A 24030-nucleotide genomic window follows, 5' to 3' on the forward strand; every position below is an offset into this window, starting at 1 on the left:
TCATCCTGCAGGTTCTAGCTCCCATGTGAAAAGCAGTATCTATGGGGTTGGACAGGCTTGGGTATAAATCCCCACTCTGCCCCTTCTTGGCACGTGTGGCCCGAGCCTCGGCTTCTTCTCGGGAAGGAAGAATGAGAACACCTGCGTTCTAGGGTTGTGCGACCTAGCCCTCTGCTGCGGGAATAGGCATCATCTTGCTACCTGGCATCTAATGGGAATGCGATCATTTCTATCTATGCTGATGCTTGGCAGGTAGTGATTGCTCTACAAGTATTTCCTGACTGAATAAGTAGATCGAGGAATTCAGCCATCTTCTTCTGTAAGAAACTGCCCTAGGCCTTGCGGGAGATTTTAAAGATACCACGGTTGCTTTTCTGCGGGACCTTCCCACCTATACTAGGGGTGCGGGGGAAACACAGACTTGCAAATAACTTATGTCACGGGGTGCTGAGTGCTCCAGCAGAAGGTCGGATGGTGCACTTTCTGAGCACGGAGGAGGGTGAGAGTAGTCTTAGCCTGGGCCGAAGCAGGAAGCTTCGTGAAGAGAGATCTGGGACTGCATTTGACCTGGGCCGGGAACGGTGAGCAGGATCTCCGTGGGAGGAGGTGCAAGAAAAGCCATTCTTGGCAGACGACACCGTCTGAGAGCAAAGCGCTGGTGGGGGACAGTTCAGGCAGGGTTTGCCTCGAGCACGGGGCTGTGAGGGGCAGAAGGAAGGAAGATGACAGTCAGGAGGACCGGGACTCCTGGCCGAGGGGTGCAAACTGTATAGGAAGTGGGGAGCCGTTGACAGGGAAATGAGACTATTTCAGGAAGGTCGCCGAGAGGCAACAGAGGAGGGCCCGGGACAGTGAGAACCGAGGGCTCGTGGGGAGGCCCCCGTTGAGGCCTGTGTTAATGGGGGGCTCACCTAGGAGACTACTGGTGTGCATGCAGAGACGGGCTGACTCTTGCGTAGGAGGGAGCTGCCCCTGCCTTCCAGGGAGTCCTGGATGTATTGCCAGCAAAGCTTTTTCAAATCACACACGTCCCCTTGCTGCCATACTCTTAGCCTCCACACTCTTAGCATCCACTGCTACTGCCTTTGAGAATCAGCACTCACTTTCTATGGGAGGCCTTGGTTGGACCCTTTGTAATCAGAGGTTCAGCCGTGAATTGGAGAAGGATGAGAAGCAGAACGACAGAAGGGAGGGCAAGGAGAGGGATGAAGCAAAGATCTCTAGGCTGTCCAAGCTGAGTAAGCAGGAGCATGGCAGTGGGGTGACAGGAGCGCGGATAGGAGTGGGTGGTGGTGAAGAACACGTGTTTGCCATGGAGATAGCTGCTTGCTAAGGGGAGTGGGTTTTTGTGGGCCAGCGAAACTCCTGTAACCTATACATGGTGTGTTTTGGTCGATAGCCAGGTGTTTCCAAAATCATAGCTCTTTTATGGAGTAGAAATTCAGAGGTGGCCGCGCCTTGGTGTGAGCCCTGAGCAGGTTGTTGAGTAAGCAGACTGTGGAAGGGCCTCCCTTCTGAACATACCAGTATTGTCCTGGGTTCCAGCAGCCTCCTAAGTCCACAGGAAATCGGAGAACTCTGTCAGTGGCCCTTTGGGACTCGGAAGCTTCCAGAAAGGAGGGAGAAAGGAGCACAGCCAGCACTGGCTGTAAGGCATTTCCTCTCTGCTCCCCTGTGACGCGGAGACATCAGGCTGCTCTGTCCCTAGAGGTCGCCGCCCAGGAGGCAGGTCTCCTGGGGAGCTTGTCTTGGCTGAGGTAGTTATTGGGGTTTCCCCCCCTTACTTTAAAATCCTTCATCACATACTCTTGAGTTTAATAAAGTACCATTTTCTTATATTCCTGAATAGGTAAAAAAAAAAGGTAAAACCCCAAGCAACTAGTAAGTGAATAAGCCAAAGCATCTGTCAAAATGTGACCTTCCATTTTCTGATCCTTGTCTCCTTTGATCTGTGCAAAAGACCATCAGGATTATTAAGAAGACAGAAGGAGGTCTCGGAATGCACTCGTCTCACCATTAGTGGTCACCCAGATTTCTCCCAAGCATTGGTTTTAATTCAGAAGGGAGGGTCTGTTCAGGTTCTGTTGGCTGGGCTGGCTCAATTGTCCTGTTGTTCTCCCTGCAACAGAACGTGCCTTCCGTTTCCCAAATGTCCGTACCCCCTCCTCGGGCACGGAGGCCTGGGCCCCCTGGTAGAGCTCATCCTGCTTCGTCTCTTCTTTCCAGTGCACCCTGCCCACCACACCCTCCCAAATCTCTGTCCTGCCTCAGTTTCCAAGAGTCTGGCCTTTGTACTCCATCCTCTGTGACGTCCGTTTGCTGGTCTGCTATGACGCCAAGCGCCAGGGAAGCAGAAGGTTGGGTTTGGGCCTCATTCAGCCTGGGTTTGAATCTAAGCTCTGCCTCTAGCTAGCGAGTCAGTGAATGTGTCTGAGCCTCAAGTTCTCACGAGTAAGAAGAGGGTGTCGTGAGGGTGTGTTAGCTTCCTGGGGCCGCCATAACGAGGTACCCCACACTGGGGGGCTTAAACCACAGAGGTGTGTTGTCTCACAGCTCTGGAGGCTTGACGTGCAAGATTGAAGTGTGGGCCGAGTTGGCTCCTCCTGCGGCCTCTTTGTTTCCTTTGGAGATGGCGGTCTTTCCTCTCTCTCCCCTTGGTCTTCCCTTGGACACACCCATACCCTAGTTGTTGCTGCTTATAAAGAACGCCAGTCCGCGGGATTAGGGCCACTGTAAGACCGCCTTCTTTAATCACCCACGTAAATATCTGATCTCCAAATACAGTCACATTCCGAGGGACGAGGGCTTAGGTCTTCAACATAAGAATTTGGGGAGGACACCATTCGGCCCATAACAGGAGGTTAGGAAATGATGAATTAAAGTGCCTGGCACCACTCTCTTTCCTTCTTTGGCTAGCCCTGTGTTGATGCATTTTCTGGAGCAGTGGCTTCGGCTCTTTTATCTTGCCCTTTGCTTTTTGGGCAGAAATCATACCTTTGGAGGTTTCAAATATCGTATGCGCACAGTGATTCCCAGATCCATGGTCCAGGCTCCGTTGGCGCGGCTGGGTGCCAGACCGCTGCTTCTGGTTGTCTAGTGGGTGTCGCTTGTGGATGCCTCACGTGTTACTAGTCCAGAACCAAACACCTTCCTTCTCTTCTGTGGCTTTGCTCTTAGCACGGTTGTCCCCCACCATCCAAGCTCAAGTGCCCGCGTTTCTCTTCTTCCCTCCCTTTCCACTGAAACCTAACGGATCACCAAGTGCAGTTCAATATATTTTACTAAATTCATTAAGTTTTCAGAACAATTGCATCCTTTCTCTCTGACCATACTGTAATGCATCTTTTTTTCTCTCAGTTGGTTTCCTTGTCACTTGTCTTTTTTTCTTTTTTTTTTTTTTTTAAGATTTTATTTATTTGACAGAGAGACAGAGACCGAGAGAGGGAACACAAGCAGGGGGAGGGGGAGAAGGAGAAGCAGGCTTCCCACGGAGCAGGGAGCCTGATGTGGGGCTCGATCCCAGGACCCTGGGACTGTGACCTGAGCCAAAGGCAGACGCTTAATGACTGAGCCACCCACGCGCCTCTGTCACTTGGTTTTTTTTGCTTACTGTTTTATCCATGTCCGATAACAGTGCCCCAGGATTATTTTTGTAAAGTGCAATCTGATCATTTCATTCTGTCCACTTAAGTCTTTCGGTATTCCCCTTTTGTGGCATAAAAATAAAGGAAACCCCTTCTCATGGCCAACAAATTCCTTCCTCCCCTGCCCTAGTCAACCTCTTCTGCCGCCTGGAAGACCCCACCCTTTTAGGGTCCAGTTTGAGGCCATCTTGTCTCTGAAGCATTCCCTAGCTTGTGTGTGTGTGTGTGTGTGTGTGTGGTAAAATACACATAACACAAAATTTGCCATTATAACCCTTTTTAAATATACAATTTAGTAGCATTAGGTATCTTCACAATGTTGCGCAACCATCACCACTATCTATTTCCAGAGCTTTTTCATCACCCGAAATATAAACTCTACCCATGAAGCAATAACTCCTCATTGCCCCCTCCCCCCAGCCCCTGGAAACCTCTAATTTACTTCTGTCTCGGTGTACTTGCCTATTCAAGACATTTCCTATCAGTGGAATCCTACAATATCTGCCCTTTTGTGTCTGGCTTCTTTCACTGAGTAGAAGGTTTTCAGGGTTTATCCATGACGTAGGAAGTATCTGAGTTTCTTCTTTATGGCTGAATAATATCCTGTTGTATGTATATACCGTGTTTGGTTTAACCATTCGTCTTTGATGGATACTTGGGTGGTTTCTGCCTTCTGGCCATTGTGAACTGTGCCCCTGTGAACATGCACGTGCGAGCATCTGTCTGAGTCCCTGTTTTCCGTTCTTTGGGGAGGGGGATGGCTAGGAGTGGAATTGTGGGATTCCGCAGCTGCTCGAGTTAGTCATTCCTTCCTCTCGCTCTCCTGGAGCGCACTGTAGGAGACTCTGCTGTGGTGTTCTGTATCCTAGATGAGTTCTGTCTGTGCTTCCTGGGGCCGTCTGCAGCCTGCAGACCGTGTCCGTACCGAGCACGGTCAGCACACAGCTGCCGAATGGTTACATGAATGAATGACGAGCAAGCAGGCAACCTACCCAGTCCTATTATGGATGGTGACTGACTCTACCAAAGAGTGTTTGCTGTGAAGTCCCGCTTATAATCAGCTTCTAAAGAGAAACAGCTTACTAATCTCCGCTGGGGTGGGAGAAAGTGCACCATTGCGAGGCTTAGACACTTGCCTGTAAGAGGAGGCTCTGTGCAGTAGCCTGAAGGATTTGAAATCCAGCCACAGTCCACAGTACCAACCACATGCCGGCAAGGCTTGTGCCACATGGCTGAGTGATGTGTTCGTCTGAGATTAAAAAAAAAAATACAGATCACCGATAAAAAACATCAAATGAGCCTTTTCTACCCCGCCGTTAGACATTCCGTCCGGCTGCTATGCTGATAGAACGATCGTCTGACTTCGGGAAAACCTGGGGCGTGTACCGATACTTTGCCTATGACTGCGAGAGCTCATTTCCAGGCATTTCTGCTGGTCCCATGAAGAAAGTGGATGATATAATCTGTGATTCCCGCTATTCTGACATTGAACCCTCAACGGAAGGAGAGGTTTGTTTGCTTTTCTTGTTTCACATTCTACTTATAAATCCTTTTTGATCATTGCAAAAATACCCATTACTCTTGTATCTATTTTTAGGTGATATTTCGTGCTTTAGATCCTGCTTTCAGAATAGAAGATCCTTATAGTCCAAGGATACAGAGTAAGCTTGTTTTCGAATAACAGCTTTGATGGAAAACAGCAATCATGGAAGAACTCTTACCCAGAACACTGCTACCCCGAATCTAAGCATTCAGTGCTAAATCCATCCTCTTTATTTCCTTTTATCTCCACAATACCCAATCAGAGGTCCTTGAAATTGGCAGCAATCAAAGTCCACCCTGACTGGGAATACATTTTGATTAGAGTAAAAGATTTATGTCATAAGTACTCAAACAGTTATGCTGGTCATAATACCTTATTTTATTGCTCAGTATAATATATGTGTATATAAATATATATAAATATATGTTACATATAACATATATATAACATATAACATGTTATATAACATGTATTATATAACATATAATTTGTGTATATTATATAACATGTATATATAAATTAGGGTACAGATTAAGCTGTTGTAACAAAGGGTCCCAAAAAATACAGTGACTCAAATAAAATAGAAGTTTATTTCTCTCTTATGAAATCATCCAGAGAAGAAAGGTAGCTCAGTTGCTACAAGTAGGATTACCAGATAAAATAAAGGCTGACGCCCAGTTAAATCTGAATTGGAGATCAATAGCAAGTTATTTTTTTTAGTATAACTATATCCCATGGAATATTTGTGACTAGTACAAGGATATCCCATGCAATATTTGTGGTTGGTGTGACTATGTCCATGTAATATTTGAGACAGACTTTACTGAAAAAAATATTGTTTATCTGAATTTCAAATATAACTGAGCAACTTGTATTTTTATTGCTACATCTGGCAACCCTAGCCATTAGGCCACCCAGGTCCCTTCTGTCTTGTAGTCTTTATCTGCATGGTTGGAGCTGGACCAACGCTACCATGTTGTTGTCCCAACCTATGGGATGGGAGGAAGAGAAGGGCAGATGACATGGAAGCTGTACGTCCCCTCTGTTCACATCCCATTGGCCAAAATTAGTCACATGGCCAACCTCAAGACACACTGAGAAACCTCTAGCTAGGTGGCCATGTGCCCTCTCACACTCTTGCCTGGGGCTCTTCTTGTCAGAGGAAGAAAAGAAGAAAGAGTACTGGGGAGAAATCTGAAGTGTCAGCCATGTTCAATATGCTTAGTCAGATGAGGATTGTATTCCCATTTAACAGATGAGGAAACTGAGGCTCAGAGAGTTGGAGTAATGTGCATAAGGGGACAGTCAGATCCTGAACCCCTATGTTATGATTCTAAATCTAAATTTAGAATCTTTCTAGCATGTAACAACCATGCCTCAGTTATTACAGAATTACATTTTGATCATCTTGGAAGGCAAAATATGCACTAATTAAAAGAACAGGGTTTGGAGTCTGACAGACCTGGGTTTAAATCCCAGTTCCAGCAGATCATAGTTCTGTGACCTTGGGCAAGTAATCTGCTTAAACCTGTTTTTTCTAGGCTCTGTTTTTTCATCTGTATGTAGAGATAGTAATATTGACTTGAACATCATTATGGAGGGAAAATGAGTTCTAGAAACGACCTTCCGATGTGCCTGACCCACAGAAAGTGTTCAGTGGATTGAAGCAGCTGCTGTTCTTGATGTTGCCACGAGCCATGGCCTGGGTCTTGCGTGGACCTGGTCCCCATGCCTCGGAGAGAGGGGATGAGACTCCCTCTCCTGCTACTAAGGTGTAGTCGGCTGAGCAGAGGCAGGGCTGATTCTTGCTGGTCGTTCCCAGCTGCGGATAGCCCTGTTTGAAGCTAAGGCACCATAGACCCTCCCAGCGTGAAGCATGGAAAAGTAAAACGGAAAGCATCCAGGAAATATTGCCAGAAGAGTGATGTTTCCCCACTTAAATTAATTTTACACGCGGCCCAGACTATCTCTGGTCTGTAATTTACTCATTCATTCTATTATAAAACAAATACTGATGGCGCATCCAGCCCTAGGCCATTTCTGAGTGAGCTCTGTGAGGCGCGCCCTCTCTGCTCTCAAAATCCAGTTGGGAGAAATGTCCACCTGGGCTCCACAACAGACACTTAGTGGGGTCCTAAAAGGACTCACGGTCTGCTCCTTCTTGGGTGACATTTGCAGGACTTGGGGAATGTGTCGCCATTATAATTCTCTTACCTTTTTTTGTTAAATGGCCTCAGAAAAATCTTGTCTGTATTCGAGAGGCATCCGTTTTAACTGATGATGCTTTTGATTGACTTTGTCCTCCAGGGAACAACTCAAGTCTCTTTAGTTGGCCCTGGTGTTGAGACCTCGGCGCCTCACTTCAAAAGTGAGTTTTGCCTCACACCAGCAGCCCACGGACAAGGCTTGGTTGTTGTTAACTGTGCTAGGAGAGAGGGGAAGAGCATATTTGCTCTTCTGCGGGCTCCCACAAAGATCGGTTCAAGGGCTCCTAAACACTCCCGCTGTTCTTCCGCTTTGCCGTCTGGCCGCTCGTCAGTAGGGGCTTGTGCTCGCTCTGTGTGCAGGAGGAAATGTTGGCATTCACAAATTCCATTCAGCTAAGTAGTACCACGCTTTCTCTGTTTACTTTTTGATTTTACAAAGAGCCTAAGTTCAATGCATGGGCTCATGGACTGTCCCTTTCAACCCACAGCTATTTCTATAGTCTTCATTGTAAGCTGTGCATATATTATAAGCCGTTAAAATTGTATTTGGGCTTTGAAAGTTTCTGATGCCCTGGGCCAACGCCCTGTTGTCCTGTGTGGCAGATGGGCATGCATCAGCACCACTGAGGGTAAAGCTTAGGAGCAGTTTCCGGCTACGCAGGACATGGGAGGACTGATGGACTAATGAGTCTTTCGGGGTCCACTTCAGCAAGAGCAACTCAGCCATTGATGGAAACACTGGTGGAGAAGGATGAATGGCTGGCTCTTGGTTTACCAAGTTACTATGGAATATAATTGATGGCCCCACTTCTGTAATAAGCATAGATCTATAGACCCAGGAGAGAGAAGAAAAGATAAGAGAAATTGATTCTTAATAACCTAACTTAATATTTAGGAAAAAACAACTTGCCCCCCAACCTCCTAATACTGAGCTCCTTTATCCTTATGTCACACTATGGATGACAAACTAGGACAAAAAAGTGGGAGACTGTGATATGTCAAAATTTGGTGGAGATCTTCTGTCCCTGGAGAGCGGTTATTCCATAGTGTTCGATCTGTTTTAGTAACTTGGATTTCATCTGTGCGGTGGGAAATTTCAGATAGTATTTTTTTTCCTCCAAAAATAAACACAAAAATGTTCCATCCTAACTACCTTGTAATAAGAGAACTGGAGTGTGTTGATAACCCCTTTCCCACCTGCATGGAATTCTCTGGTTTTGAGACTGACGCTCATTGCTGTGGGCACTGGATGATATTGCAATCGTTCAGATTACTGTGTGCTAGAGGATTCTGGCAGCCGTGCAACTGCGTTCTTAAATTTCTCTGCTTTCATGCTTCTTCCTGAAACAGTCAGATGCTCTTTCTAAACTGGTGAGGAGAGAGCAACTCTTCTCTTTTCTAGACGCTGTCCCGTTATGTCGAGCTTCACTAGGATGGCCATTGAGACCCTACAAGCGGGTAGCCTTTACTTAAGCCATTTTTATTTGTTGTGCCTTTCTATAGAGAGATGTTGTATAATTGCAAATGAAGTCTTGCGTGTTTGATCAGACTTTCCGTCTTCTTGGTGACCTTCGTAGATCTATTAAAAATCACCAACTTGAGAATCAAGTTTGTGAAGCTACACACTTTGGGCGATAACCTTTTGGATTCCAGAATGGAAATCAGAGAGAAGTATTACTATGCAGTGTATGATATGGTGGTTCGAGGAAATTGCTTCTGTTACGGCCATGCCAGCGAATGTGCGCCTGTGGATGGATTCAATGAAGAAGTAGAAGGAATGGTAAGCAAGCACTCTGGGGGGCTTTCTCCTTTTTTTTTTTCTTTTAAGATTTATTTATTTATTTGAGAGACGGAGAGTACAGAGGAAGAGGGAGAAGCAGACTGCCCACTGAACAGGGAGCCCGACACGGGACTTGATCCCAGGACCCTGAGATCATGACCTGAGCTGAAGGCAGATGCTTCACCGACTGAGGCACCTAGGCGTCCCATGCACTCTCCTTTATTTATTTATTTATTTATTTATTTATAAAGATTTTATTTATTTATTTGACAGAGACAGCAAGAGAGAGAACACAAGCAGGGGGAGTGGGAGAGGGAGAAGCAGGCTTCCTGCCGAGCAGGGAGCCCGATGCGGGGCTCGATCCCAGGACCCTGGGATCATGACCTGAGCCAAAGGCAGACACTTAACAACTGGGCCACCCAGGTGCCTCGAGGCTCTCTCCTTTAGACAGATGATCCCAAAAAGCAATTTGAAGCTAGTTTTACCTTAAACCTTTCACAATTTCTTGGGGTTTTATTTTTCCAGACTGACTTAGCTCTTTCCACCATACTGGTGGTTGATGGTTGGTTTTCTCTTTGCTAAATTTCTGGGGCTATGAGAATATAAGGGCTATTTATGTCAGAGACAAAGAATTAATTTTTGGAAGTTATTGCAGCAGGGTGCTGCGACAGTATATATTTTTTGAGTCAATAAGGATTAAGAAGTTTTCTAAATTGCCATTACATCTTCCTTTTCTTTAGGGAAGCTTAGACACCACAAGCATGAAGTGATCTCAGCCCAGAAAACTGGGGCATTTGAACCTGGAACCATAGAATATGATTTAGGAATCCAATGGGCTTTGTTCCTTTATATGTTTTTTGTAGTTTCATTCTTTTCCCACCTTTATGCTGTGTTGTCAATTCATGTATTTCTAAAAATTGGGGATTTGGGTGATTGCCAAACGGATAAAGTTAGGGTATTTTACCTGTTTCTAAGTGAACTTTACAGAACCGTAGGATTTTAGAGCTCAATGGGATTTACTCAACCAACTATCCTTATTAGAAGGGAGCAGAGATTAAATAGCACACCAGAGGGCCCTAAGTCAGCAGCAGATGGAAATTCATGCCTCGCTCGTCCTGTTCTGCCCCAGGGTTCCTTCTGTCATTAGACTCTGGGCCTCCCTTGATGAATTGTGCCTTCCTTACTTGCTGTTTGCTTTGCCAAGATTGTTAGTCCTCATCTCGGAAGGTCCAGGATTGCATGCATTCAACTGGCTGAAATTTCTGCTCTCCATTTGTTCCACTTAGAACACTTGCCCTGTAGATAAAGTTGCATTTTTTAGCAGACCCTAAAGGGAGGACATGTCCTTGTAATCTCGTTGCTACATCTTTTAGAGAATGCTAGGTACGTAGTATTTACTTTTCAGCATAGCAAATCTGGTGTGCAGCTCATGTCCTGTAGTCCTGTCACTATCAGGGGTCTCAGTACCATGTGCTGTTGGTTTAGACACTGTAGAGTCCTGTGGTGTGTGCTTTGGAACTGTTTTTTTATTCTGTGTAAAACTAGCTTATAAGGAGACGATTTTACTCTTTTGCTCACTTGCGCTCCTGTCAAGGTGAGTCCAGGACAGACCTGTCTGTCCTGTTCCTGAATTCCATTCTGTAGAAACTAGTGTTAAGGTGAGGTGCCCATGCACACGCGTATTTGGTAGATTGAAAGAATTTATCTTTTACGTGCCTCAGGGGCTTCCAGCATAGCTTGCTGGAGACACAATGCAAAAGAGCACATCCTGGGCCCTTCCTCAAGCAAAATAATTTGTATTTTTTTCCTGAGATTTTATGTTTCCTTTCTTAAAGAAAAAAAAGGTAAATGTGAATGTAGTAAATGATTAATATTGTGAATCTCATTTTGGTTTGGAAAAACAATGAAGTTCTGTGCCTGAAGTCAAAAACAAAAGAAGCAAAAAACCCATTCTTTCATGTGGCATAGTGGTAAAACGTGCCGCAATGTGAGTTGGTTTCCAGGTGGTGTATATTATAACTTTTGTTGATTTATCTTAAAATAGGTTTCTTTTGGGCATAGATTTTTTTCTAAACTCTTAAGTAACTAGGTTTTTTGGTTTTTTTTTTTAAATTCTTAAGTGACTGATGCTGTGCATCTGGGTTCTTTTCATTGATACTTCGATAAAATATTTCGTGAGTATCTATTGTATAATAGGAACTATTCCTAGAGATGGGAGTGGAGCCATCAGAAAGACAGAACTCAGTGTGGATAGGGACAAAATAAAAACAAACCCTCATTTTGGTGAGCTGGAGATGAGGATGTTTATACCTTCCATTGGTTGTGGAGAAAATCAGGCCATCGGTCTGCCTCTTACTTTGCTCTTTCCTGTTTCTCTAACTTCCAAGGTTCACGGGCACTGCATGTGCAGGCATAATACCAGGGGCTTGAATTGTGAACAGTGCATGCATTTCTACCACGATTTACCTTGGAGACCCGCTGAAGGTCGAAACAGCAATGCCTGTAAAAGTAAGTCTCTATTGGAGGGGCATTTTGAATCCACTCAGACTCCAGTATCTTCTGATTAGAGCCACTTAATAGTACATTGGTTTGCGAATGGAAGAAAAGTGACTACCCTTTGGCCAGCTTTACCCAGATACTCTTCGGAAACCAACATCCACTCAGTTTAAAGAATGCATGAGTTTGCTGAATAGCAGCCGTGTGTTTGGCAAATTTCGTAGACGATGGAGATGGTGTCCCTGCTATTGTACCTGTCTTGAAGGCAAGATGACCGTGAGAGAGAAATGAAAGGAAAATATGGCCTGGTAGATCCCTGAGGTCTAAGAGATACAGAACAGAGTTTCTGGCCTGTTTCTGTGCCAGCCCGCCCAGCGGTATTCTCTGGGCAGAGGTGTAGTTTGAAACCCGCCCCCACTGCCCCCCACAGTGATTCTGATATGCTCTCCTCCCCTCAAGGAGGAGCAGTGTGCCTGCCCCTTCCCCCACTGAGGACTGTTCTAGAAGTTCAGAAACCAGTGAGGGCTGGAGTGATCAAGGCTTGTTAGTACGCACAACCCAGCAGCCTTTGATGATAGCTAAGATTGTTTAGGTAAGAAGAAGAAAGAGAGCTAGGGGGAAAGTAGGAGGGAAAGAAAAGTTCAGATAAGGAGAACAGCACAGAGCACAAGGCCCCAAGGACGTTCTTGTGACCAACACAAAGTCCACACTGGGGAAATGATTCCAAGGTTTAATTCAACCAGTGTGTCACGGGTAGTTCTCTGCTAGGCATGCGGAGGGTCACTGGTTGTGACATAGCCCCTCCCTATAGGAGGTTATGTTGCAGGGGGAGACAGAGGAGGCCAGAGTGTAGAGCCCCAGGAGGGCCAAGCCGAGCTAAGCTCCATTTCGAGAAGACCAGAGTCCGTGTGGGTCACTGAGCAGGGAGTGAGAGGATATTAAAGCCGGGTTGGACCAAGGGGACTGCCCAGTGGGCCTGCAGAGGGTCAGCGTGTGCTCAGAAGGCCGGCCAGATGGCTCTTCAGGAGACCTTAATTCTCCCTGAAGAGCCTGGTTGAGTGTGCTGGTGGGAATGGGGGAGAAGGGAACCAGGCCTTCACACCCCGTTCCTTAAAGCCGGCAGCCCGAACAGGCTTTCCCAGGAAGTATCGCCTAGGAGATCCTCTGGGGTGGTGCGTTCTGGTCCCACCCCGTCCTCCACCTGGTGGCCACCTCCTGCTGATAAGCCACCAAGGGGACTTTCCCCAAAGGTTTTTACTTTTCTCTCCAAAGAGGGCAGATTCCTATTTGAGAAAGCTCACACTTGGAGGGTTTCCAGAGTGTCAGATGGATGTGTCCTTTGTCATGGGTGCCTGATTGTTAATTGCCATTTTGCCTGAACTTCATCCCTAGTTTCCAGAACGTGCTGCCTCCCAGTAACCCATCCTCCATTGGTAAGTCGACTTCAAAGTCTTTTCTTGATGTGGGTCTTGTTGCGCAGAGTGTAACTGCAACGAACATTCGAGCTCATGCCACTTTGACATGGCGGTGTACTTGGCCACTGGAAACGTCACCGGAGGGGTGTGTGATGAGTGTCAGCACAACACGATGGGACGCAACTGTGAGCAGTGCAAGCCATTTTACTTCCAGCACCCAGAGAGAGACATCCGAGACCCTAACCTCTGCGAACGTACGTGGGGAAACGGCATGACATAGGGCCTCTCAATTTGAATGGCCAGGGGGTCACCATCCTCCTGGGACTCCTGGTGTGAGTCAGACTCTGCTGTATTTGAACTGTGGTGGAGGATGCTGGAAGCAGAAGCTACCTGGCAGTCCTGCCTTCTTTAGTCTATTTCTGTGACGTTTGGAGGGTGGAAGGGAACACATGTGTTGATACAAACACACACGTTGTTACCGGGTGCTCTTTGTTCTTCTTAGGATGCACCTGTGACCCAGCCGGATCTCAGAACGGGGGAATCTGTGACAGTTATACGGATTTTTCCGCTGGCCTTATTGCTGGTCAGTGCCGGTGTAAATTACACGTGGAAGGAGAACACTGTGAAATTTGCAAAGAAGGCTTCTATGGTTTAAGTGCTGAAGATCCATTTGGTTGTAAATGTAAGTATGTTTGTGAAAAAGTCTGAGAGTTCTCATGTATGCAATTCCCGTTTTACTTTGCAGCTCTAAATCCAGACTACCCCTTGGTACTCACTTGGTTTGTATTTCTTTACTTCATTTTATCTCTAATAAAGCTTGTGCTTGCAATCCTCTGGGAACGATCCCTGGCAGGAATCCTTGTGATTCTGAGACCGGTTACTGCTACTGTAAGCGTCTGGTGACAGGACAGCATTGTGACCAGTGTCTGGTAGGTGAATCCTAAGTACTTGGGATGGGTGGTTTGTGCACGTGACATGGTTCGCCTTTGTAGAGTCCACCGTCACCCTTCTATATAAATATTAGAAGACGCAAACAATTCACAAAAAAATTACTCATGAATAATTTTGACAAGATAGTCACCATCACTGTTAGAATTGTAAAATAAAACCACAGCGAAATACCATTTTCATAGACAAAAGTAACAAGTTTTTAAAAATGGGGTTGCTAACTCTTAGGACCTAATGAAGGGCTAGTCGTCTAAGCTGCTGATGGAAATGCACATTGGTTCATAGTTGGCAAGAAAAGCATTTTGGAAGTAAGTAGCCTGTAGAAAGGGGCATACCTTTTGACCCAGTAATCCCACTTCTGGGTATCTTTCCTAATGAAATAAGCAGAAAATTGGACAGAGGTGTATTCACCAGAAGACTCATTGCATCTCATACTAATCATAGCCAAAAAACTTGGAAGCAACGGTGGGGAAAATAGTTAAGTAAATTTGGGGGCTTCTGTACAGAGTGATATTTGGTTGCCTTTGGAAATGACAATAGCATGAGGAAATGCTTATGCTGGTATTAAAAAAAAAAAAACACAGGATGTGAGTAGTATCTTAATTGTGCAGGAAAAAATTGCATCAAGAAAAACAAAATCTGGAAGGAAATACACCAGAAAATTCACTGTAGTGATTCTGGGTAGAGTGATTACAAGAGTAATTTTTTAAATTACCCTCTATCTTTTGTAACATTCTTGTGATTTCCTTTATATTTGTGAGAGGGGGTCCACTGACCCTAAATTATGTTTATGACCAGTAAATATGTATATTTGCATATATCCAGATAGATTCTTAACATAAATTTCTGAAAGTCTGCTTTAAATGAGTGCACCTGGCTTTTGGCTTTTATCTGCTCATTAGGAAATGCATTTTTGTCAAGGTACAGAGAGATCTTCTCCCCTGTGTAGATTCTGTCTTTCTTCTTTTTATTTCCATCTCCAGTGTGCTCAGAATTCAGTGACCTCCTCACCTTTCACTTGTGAAAATACTTGCTTTATGCTGTTTGGGAATAGGTAAATCCTTTGAAGAGCTTTGCTTATGGAGTTTCTGACGGGCTGAACTCAGGGAAAATGTAAAGGCCTGCCAAATATTTGCCAAAACTCTCTTACTGCCAGAGTACTTTTAATGAGGAAAATTGGTATCTTAGCTGCTTGCTCGGATTTACTCTCGGACAAAGGCTATTTGCTCGGGAGAGAAACTCCTCTGCTCTGGTGTTAGGTGGTTATGACCCCGGTGACCTGCAGCCTGGGTTTTAGTTCAGAGTGCTCATGCTTATTCCTCTTGAAGGCTTTCTGCTTGCACAGCATGAAAGAACATTTGGTAGAACAAGCAAGACACGCCATAACTTGTTTCTTGTTGAGTCTATTGTGTAATGACAGGAACCCACCTTTAGATGTTAAATCTTTTGTTGTGCAGCCAGAGCACTGGGGCTTAAGCAATGATCTGGATGGATGTCGACCTTGTGATTGTGACCTTGGAGGGGCCTTAAACAACAGGTGAGTGAAGCCACACATACACCCGTGTTTGTGCTCGGTCTCCCCAGAGAGCCCTCCTGATCTCTAGGAACAACATGACACTCAGTGTCTCTGAAGAAGAGGTGCAAAGGATAGGCACCTTTAGTTTACCTGGGATCTTCATGTTTTCAAAGATTTAGTCATTCCAAGAGTTAGCTTTGAAGACTCCAAGTATGTTTATGTTTCTTGGTTTTTAATAGTATTGTTATAATTTATGGTATGTTTTAAATTATGGAAACAACGTATGCCCATTAAAAAAAAAAAATCCTTGTGCCTGGGTGGCTCAGTCGGTTGGGCATCTGCCTTCAGCTCAGGTCATGATCCCGGGGTCCTGGGATTGAGTCCAGCATCGGGCTGTGCTCAGCGGGGAGTCTGCTTCTTCCTCTGCCCCTTCCCCTGCTTGTAATCTCTCTCTCTTTCACCCTCTCAACCTCTCTCTCTCAAATAAATAAATATTTTTTTAAAAATTAAAAAATCTCAGGCGCCTGGGTGGCTCAGTTGGTTAAGCGACTGCCTTCGGCTCAGGTCATGATCCTGGAGTCCCAGGATCGAGTCCTGCATCGGGCTCTCTGCTCGGCGGGAAGCCTGCTTCTCCCTCTCCCCCTCCCTCTGCTTGTGTTCCCTCTCTCGCTGTGTTTCTCTCTGTCAAATAAATAAAATCTTTAAAAAAAGAAAAAAAAAGAAATTACTAAAAAAAAATTAAGAGGGGTACCTGGGTGGCTCAGTCGGTTAAGCGTTGCCTTCAGCTCAGATCATGATCCCAGGGTCCTGGGACCAAGTCCCGTGTTGGGCTCCCTGCTCAGCAAGGAGTCTGCTTTTCCCTCTGCCCCTCCTCATGTTCTCACTCTCGTGATTGCTCTCTCCCAAATAAATAAATAAATAAATAAATATTTAAAAAATAAAAAAGTTGGAAAATGAACTCCCATTTTGATTGTGTTAAGAAATCTCATTTTCTTCTTCTTTCTGGTTTTATTTTTTTTTTAACTTGAAAGTTTATTGGTGAAAATTGCATGTGATCATTTTTAGTTATTGAAACACGTTGGTGTCCCTTGAAGAGATGAGACGTGAGGCTCTACCAGAGATCAATCCCGGTATGCATTTGGCAAAGATGTTAGATTTGTGGGAGTGAAATTAACCACCTCTGAGTCAAAGAGAATTTCTGTCTCTGTTTGTAACTGGGTTAGACTGCGAACATCTGGTAGAGAGTGTAAGTGACTGCCGAGGGGATAGGCAGATGTTTCCTTGTGGCCTGACTCTCCCCTGAGACAGCAAGCTGAATTCATCAAGTGAGCTCCATGTACTAAAAAACCCCGACTCTCCCAAGATTATTTCCCGACACCGTAGCGGTCTGTGAGAAGGAACAGGATTTTAGGCAGCAAAAATATCTTCTCTTTGGCCTCCGTATTTGGGTTTGTTCCCTGCCAGATGCCGAGGTAACTCGCTACAGCATGTAACCTCTGGAACTCCAGGGTGAACTTCTGTTCTTAGAAAACCTCCAGAGGGGAGGAAGCAAGGACAATTCCATAAAAGCAGGGAAGACAAACTGCTGGTCTGCTTCTGGAATCATTTCTCCAACTTTGCTTTGTGACTACCAGAACATCTGCTGGCTTCCTTTAGTCATTGCTTGCTTAATGCAAAGCTGTCCTCATTCCTAAAATCCTTGACTAGATGAAAGGGGCATACACGGTTCTTCACATGATTTCATAAACTCAGGAGTGTCCTTTGTGCCTTTACCCTAAGTGGTTTCTGTTCCTCACACTCCCTTCCTCTGTTTCTCCATTCCACACATGCTTCCTGTCTTTAAATCCACCCACACAGAGCCCCTGGCCTGTCCCTCATTTCTCCTGCCAGAATTTATAGAAATCACAGTGTGCTAATCAGGAGAGTTGGCGAAGTAAAAAATTTTAGTGAAGATTTGAAGCATGGAATTTGATCTTCCTAGCATGATTGATGACATGCCCTATCTTTTCACATCACTGATGGGGAAAAGAAAGAACCTTTACAGATTTCTCTACTCCTGTGACTCTGCAGTGTTTGGTAGTGATCCTCTTCAGTTTCCCCCCACGAGGACCTTCTTTAGGAGTCCCGTAGGGTAATAGAGGCTCTAACTAAGTCTTCCGAAGCACTGATTCTCCTAGGAGGCACTTGCTGAATGATTGATTTGTTGCAACCATACATAAATATCTTCTACCTTTGCTCTGCCTTGGGTACATAGTAGGTATGGAATAAATGTTGATCAAGTAAAAGAATTTGAGAAACAAGATATTTACGATGTAAAAACAAAACATGCACTCCGAATCTCTAGATGCAATCCCAGACGTTCCTTAGGTACTTCGGCCAGGGACAGCATTCAGTGTCAGAACCACGTGAAGTGGAATAAGTTTAAAAATGTTTTGTGTAATGGGCCGAATGGATTTTTGTAGAATAAGAGCTTAGTAATCCATGTCTATTATGTTGACAGGTGATCTGAACTTCGGGATATTTTAGTGAAGTAAGCCCTAATTTAGATAATGTGATTTACTCCAGGCGACTGAAGCTTTGCCTAGTAGATAACCGACTTTAATAAATAAATCAGAATGGTTGCTAGGTAAATGCTACTTGTTAGTGTTTGGAAACTATAAATAATTTTATAGCATCCTTCAAAATTACTGCATTACATTTAGAACTTTGGTGTTTGGCTTCAAGCCCAGCACTCTGTTGAAGACTCCTCCCTGGACTGAAGTCCCCAGCCCTCCTTTGAGCTTTCAGCACCACATTGCTTCTCACCTCTTTTAGTACTTACTTTATGCTGCTCTGTGTTATCGCCGTCAGTATTTTAAAAGGTCTTCGGACCGGGATTGTGTCGTCTTTGTTTTTGCATCTCTCTTCGTACTCAGCATTGTGGGCTTTGTAGGTGCTCAATAAATGAGATTTATTATACTTGGGAACCAGAGCAGAAGTTAATCTGTATTTTCACCAGTGTATTGAATGATAATGGTATCTTACCCATTGTTAATTACTGTGATGGCCGGATATAAAGAGATGATAGAACACATTTAAGAAAATATCCTAATTGGTTGGGGGGTTGGGAGGGAAGCTACTCTGGCAAAACAGATGACATTGACTGCTGATCAATGTGGAACCAGTGCTTATTTGTAATCAGAATTATGGAAGAGATACCAGTGCTGACCAGAGTGTGGTTCTCATGAATGATTGTTTTTTCCCTTTTTTGTGCCAATGTCTTAGTGATAGAGAAAAGTTGAAACTATACAGTATTTTCTCTGCTTATCACTATTTAAATAAAATAGAATTTCCCTTCCAATAGAGTTTTCATAAATAAGTGGCTAATTTCTACATTTATGAGAAACCTGTGTTCTTAGTATTATCTTGGCCTTCACCCATGGAGAAAAAAAAATAGGGCTTGTATTAGTCTTCTATTGCTGGCATAGTAAATTACTGCAATTTAGTGGCCTGAAACAACATAAGGTTATTATCTTACATTCTGTATGTCAGACATGGCTGGGCTCACTGGAATAAAATCAAGGTGTTGGTAGGGCTGTGTTTCTATCGCAGGGCCCTCAGGGAGAATCGCTTTCCTGCTCATTGGACTCGTTGGCAGAATTGGCAGAACTCAGTTTTTGTCGGTTGTAGGATGAGGTTCCTGACATCCCCCCTGGCTGTCAGCTAGGGGCCGTTCCCAGCTTCTAGAGGCTACCCACATCCCTTGACTCATAGCTTCCATGTTCAAAGCCAACCACAGTGGGTCAGATCCTCCTCAAGTCACATCTCTCTGCCCTACTTCTCTGCCTGCCTTTTCTACTTCTAAGAAATCCTGAGATTAGATTGAGCAACCCTGGATAATCTCTCCATTTTGAGGTCCTTAACCTCAATCCCATCAGCAAACCCCCTGGTGCTGTGTGAAGTAACATATCCACAGATCTGGTGGGAGTGAGGATGTGGACCTCTTTGGGGGCCATTATTCTGCCTGCCCCAGGGCCTGACTTACTTTGTCTTATGTCATTATTCTACCTTACTGATCCAACAGTTGGAATCTGTATCTAGTTACAGAAAAATTTGTTGGTACAGGGGTTGGGGGAGGACATATAAACTTGACAAGTGTACCATTTCTATGTGATAGGATTTTTACTTGAACGCAGGAAGGATAATTACATGTAATCTTTTGTCTCACTATGGAGGAGGTAGGATTTGAACTTCATTTTTGAAAGCTGAGAGAAGTTTGGGAGGTGTGATGGGGGGCAGGAGGGCCTTCTAGCTGGGAGGAGGGTGAAGGCCCAGAGATGGAGTGAGTGTGGCACATGGTCAAGACCTGGTCTGACCGTGACCAGCTCTGCTCACATTCCTCCATGACCCTTTTTTGCGCCTGTCATTCCTGTCCTCTCTCTGCCTGTCATGATCCTCTGCCACCTTTGGAACATGGCCTCCTCAGTCCCCTCCTCAGTCCCCCAAGCCGGTGAACGGTGGTTCCTCTGCTGCCTGAAAACTTCGCTTGTGGCCCTGTTTCGGCACTCGCTGCACTTTGCTTTGTTGTCGTGGTCAGTTGCTCGACTGTTTATCTCCCCAGTTAGACGGTAAGCTCTTTGGGGCAGGGACTATTTTCCCCCCCATTTTTCTTTCCGCATATCCTTTCAAAATAATGGAGTTACCAAAGAAGGTAAGGATTGAGTCAGAGGAAAATTGACGACGGACTAACACGTGAGCCTACGGACAGCAGGAAGCACAGGTCCCAGGGCCAGCGTTGGCTCGGTCAATATTTGCGAAGGAGGGCGAGCAGTGTGGCTCATCGGAAAGCAAAGGGCGGGCACCAGAAAGAGTAGCCGTGGTTTTCAGAGGATGGGTTGTCGAGGCTGCTGGCAACCAGGCAGAGGCATCACCACTTGATAAAAGCAGAGAAGTGTTGTGGGTTTTGAGGAAATGCTGAAGGCAGCGCTGGGGGAAGGTTGGGTTGGCGGTGGCTGGCGGGATGGACGGGGCAGCGGGGAGAAGAGTGTAAGAGGCCCACACTGCCATGTGGGAGGCCACCAGAGTGACAGGCCACCATGATAGTGGCAGTGACAACAAGAGGACACTGCTGAGAAGAGAGACATCGTGAAACAAGACTTGGGTATCGAGGATGAAGGGCAGGGAAGGTCTCACCCCAAATCAGAGAATTTCAAATCTGACAGAAATAGCAGAGCTGAAGGAATGTCAGTGTGAGAGGCTACAAGCAGTTGGGGATGAAGGTGAGGCAGAGAGGACAAGCGGGCCAGCCAGGGGAATGTCCCCTTGGTGGCTAGAAACGCACAGGCAGGGCCCAGCTGGGGCAGGGCCAGAGCTTCTGTGCCCAGGGCCGGGGAAGCCACAGGAACACATTCGCTACAGGAGTCGCTGTCGAGTGGAGCCGGGCCTGTGGGAGACAACCCTTCACACTGTGGACACAGAGAGGTGCAGGATCGCCAGGGCAGGTGTGGCGGGACCTCCTTTCACGTGATTGGGTTCTCGTGAGTTGTTTCATCTTCAGAATTAGGAATCAGGCGTCTCCTCACCTTCATTTACTTGCTCTCTAGTGATGGCCTGTGAAGAATCTAGTTGTTTTCTTCTTTGGTGGCTCGTGTTTTTACTCATGTGTTCCCTCAGGAAACGTCTGCTGGGGAGGGAAGAAGGGTTTTCTCTTGTCCGTAGGATGAGATGTCCGATGCCTGAGTTTCCGAAAATGGCTTTTGTGGGTGAACTGTGCCAAAGAGGGCTAGCTCCCACTTGAAACGAGGGTTCCTCCTCTGGGAATTGGCTATGGGATGTTAAGCACTCATATTCCTGTATGGTAGGAACCGTTCACGTGATCTGCGGGGAGAAGACTTGGACGGGACCGTGGGAGGGCTGTGGGGGACGTTGGTAATGAACCTCGGAGCATTCCATCTTCCTAGGAGTTGTAACTTGCCTTGGATACTTGGTTCAAAATGAACTTTGGGATGAGGAAAAAATTTGAACTCTGGGAATGGGTTTAAAGTAACAATTCCAAACCCCATCTTGACTTGAATGAAGTAAGAATGGGTGTGTATAATTTGGTTTCACCTTGTACCCAAGGAAAAAGAGACATAGGCTAAGAACAAAATGAATACGTTATAGGCTATCCAGAGGCCTTTATTACCTGAAACCGTATGTTTAATTAAAAAAAAAAAAAGTTTTATCTTTTACATGAAATCCCCTATTTTTCTTTTTTTATCTTTTTTATTCAGAATGCGTATCCTTCACGCATTTATTTGTTCAGCCAGTGTTTGAGTGTGCTGTGTGTGCAGGGCACTGGGCCAGGTCCCGTGAGGGGGAACGGGCATGATTGAGGTGAAGGAGGCGTCCAAACTTTTAAGCAATTTGCTGTCTAGCAGGGGGTCAGATGGGTCTGTCAGGAGTTACACTACAAGAAAGAAAGCGATAAATGTCTGAACAATACAGACAAAGAACAGCGGAGGCCTCAGAAGGCGCCACTTGAGAATAGCAGGAACCAAAGGGGAGTCCACGAGAGGGAGGAACGTTGGACTGGACTTGGAAAGACCAGTAGGATTTGAAAACCTAGCGCCTCAGCTTTCCTGAGCAGCTGCTACATGACAGGCTGTGTTGTACATGTTGTGACTACATCGTTTCTCCTGCAAGGAGGTGGTGGCGGGAAAGAGAAGGCGGCTCATCCTGTGGGGTGGAGAGTGTAGTCTGGAGATGCCACAGCAGGAGTCCTTTGTGAGCCGACTCTTGAGAGAACAGGCAGCTCTTTGCTGGGTGAACAGGGGGCAAGGGTAGTCAGGCCTGCAGGAACGGCCTAAGCCATGGAAAGGGGTCTGCAATCACCCTGCGCATTGGAGAAACTGTAACCATTCCATGTGGTTGGAGAAGTGAGGGGAGAGGTAGAGCTAGAAAGGTAGAGAAGGGCAAGACTGTGGCAGCCTAGTGCACCTGCTCAAGGCCAGGAAGTGATACGGTGGATGCATCTTAGGAAGGTCATTTGGGCAGCTAGCTGTGTGGGCCGTGATGGTCTAGGTTGGAAAGTTGGAAGACCAGCCACCAGAACACCGATGAGGCGGCTGAAACCGATTTTACTGTGAGTGAGGGAGAGAAGAAAGGCATGACATAGCCTGTGGAGGAGAAGCACCAGAGGCTAGGCCGTGAAGTCACAGAATCGGGTTGCTGATTAGACATGAAAGACTCAAGAGAACAACTTGTAGGTTTCTGACCTGGTCGACTTAGTGGCTGGCAGTGTCCTGTCCCCAGCAGAGAACAAGGGAGGGATTGAGTGTTGCCCTTTGGGATCTGTCCTTAATCTCGGGGACCGCTAAGTCGGATCCAACCTTCTAGAAGTTGGATCTTTGGGTCTGAGGCCCAGGAAAGAGATTGCCGTTGGAAATCAGGCGGAAGATGTAAAAGATCGAAGCAAGAATGTTGGTAGTATCCACAGAAAACCTCAGTATGGTGTGGATGGAGCATAGTGAAGAAAGACAAGGAAGACGAAACCAAAAAGACCAGGTCATGGGGAGCTTTCAGCCCTAGAGTTTGCGATTAAGTCATAGGCAGGATTTTTCCCCCACATACTTATTTCCTGAAAGAAATAAGAAACCCTACCTGAATATAGCAGCCATTTGATGCTTAGTAGAAAATGTAGGATTGTGTCAAGTGGGTTCATTTACAAGTGCGGTGTCCCAGCTGACTCGGCTTGTGCGCGCCTTCCCCCCCCCCCCCACCCAGCTGCTCGGCGGAGTCCGGCCAGTGCGTGTGCCGACCCCACGTGATTGGGCGTCAGTGCAACGAGGTGGAATCCGGGTACTACTTTACCACCTTGGATCACTACATCTATGAAGCAGAAGAAGCCAACTTTGGGCCTGTAAGTAGGGGGGTGCTGGGTGGATGGGAAAAGCCGGGTCTGGGGGGGCAGTCATGGGATATGCACCTTTACAAAAGTGCATTTCGGTGGTGCATTTTTACCGCTCTTGTCAGTGACAGGATCAGGACCGTGCCTTCTTGAGAGCAGCCCTATTTAAAGCTAAGTAGATCTATAACTCACAAAAAGACTTCGGAAGGTTCACTAATGAGGCTTTTAGCGGGGTTTTTTTTTTTGGTGGTGGGGGTGGTAATTTGTTTTTCGTTCTTCCATTCCTCTACTTATGCTCCAGAGTTATCGTTGATCTCGTATAGTAAATACTCAGACAGGACCTTGTTTCAGTTTTCTATTGCTGTGTAAGCAGTTATCCCAAAACGTAGTGACTTCAGAAGTACCTCTAGCACATCAGCTGGGGTGGCTGAAACAGGTGGAGGTGGGCTGGGCATTTTTCCTCCACGTGCCCCCACCCCTACACCCCCCCACCCCCCCCACCCCCCAAGCAACCGCCTTGAGTTTCCTCACAGCGCAGTGGAGTCAGGACAGTGAGACTTCTACACGGCATCTGGCTTCCAAGAAGGAGGCGAGAGAAACTGCCAGGCCCATTA

The 24030-nt window shown here is 45.9% G+C and overlaps 1 protein-coding gene across 1 annotated transcript in view; it reads left to right on the forward strand.

Moving 5' to 3' along the window:
• LAMB1 (laminin subunit beta 1) overlaps positions 1 to 24030 on the forward strand; it is a 70267-nt gene that overhangs the window by 9037 nt on the left and 37200 nt on the right. Inside the window, exons 6-14 of the mRNA XM_035020349.1 lie at positions 4965 to 5153; positions 5242 to 5305; positions 8972 to 9174; positions 11562 to 11682; positions 13151 to 13339; positions 13588 to 13767; positions 13902 to 14014; positions 15491 to 15570; positions 23293 to 23428. Of these exons, the coding sequence (XP_034876240.1) occupies positions 4965 to 5153; positions 5242 to 5305; positions 8972 to 9174; positions 11562 to 11682; positions 13151 to 13339; positions 13588 to 13767; positions 13902 to 14014; positions 15491 to 15570; positions 23293 to 23428 (1275 nt within the window). The remainder of the gene's footprint in view (positions 1 to 4964; positions 5154 to 5241; positions 5306 to 8971; positions 9175 to 11561; positions 11683 to 13150; positions 13340 to 13587; positions 13768 to 13901; positions 14015 to 15490; positions 15571 to 23292; positions 23429 to 24030) is intronic.

The sequence above is a fragment of the Mirounga leonina genome, unplaced genomic scaffold, assembly GCF_011800145.1.
Source record: "Mirounga leonina isolate KUSES-001 unplaced genomic scaffold, KU_Mleo_1.0 Mir_174, whole genome shotgun sequence".
Lineage (NCBI taxonomy): Eukaryota > Metazoa > Chordata > Mammalia > Carnivora > Phocidae > Mirounga > Mirounga leonina.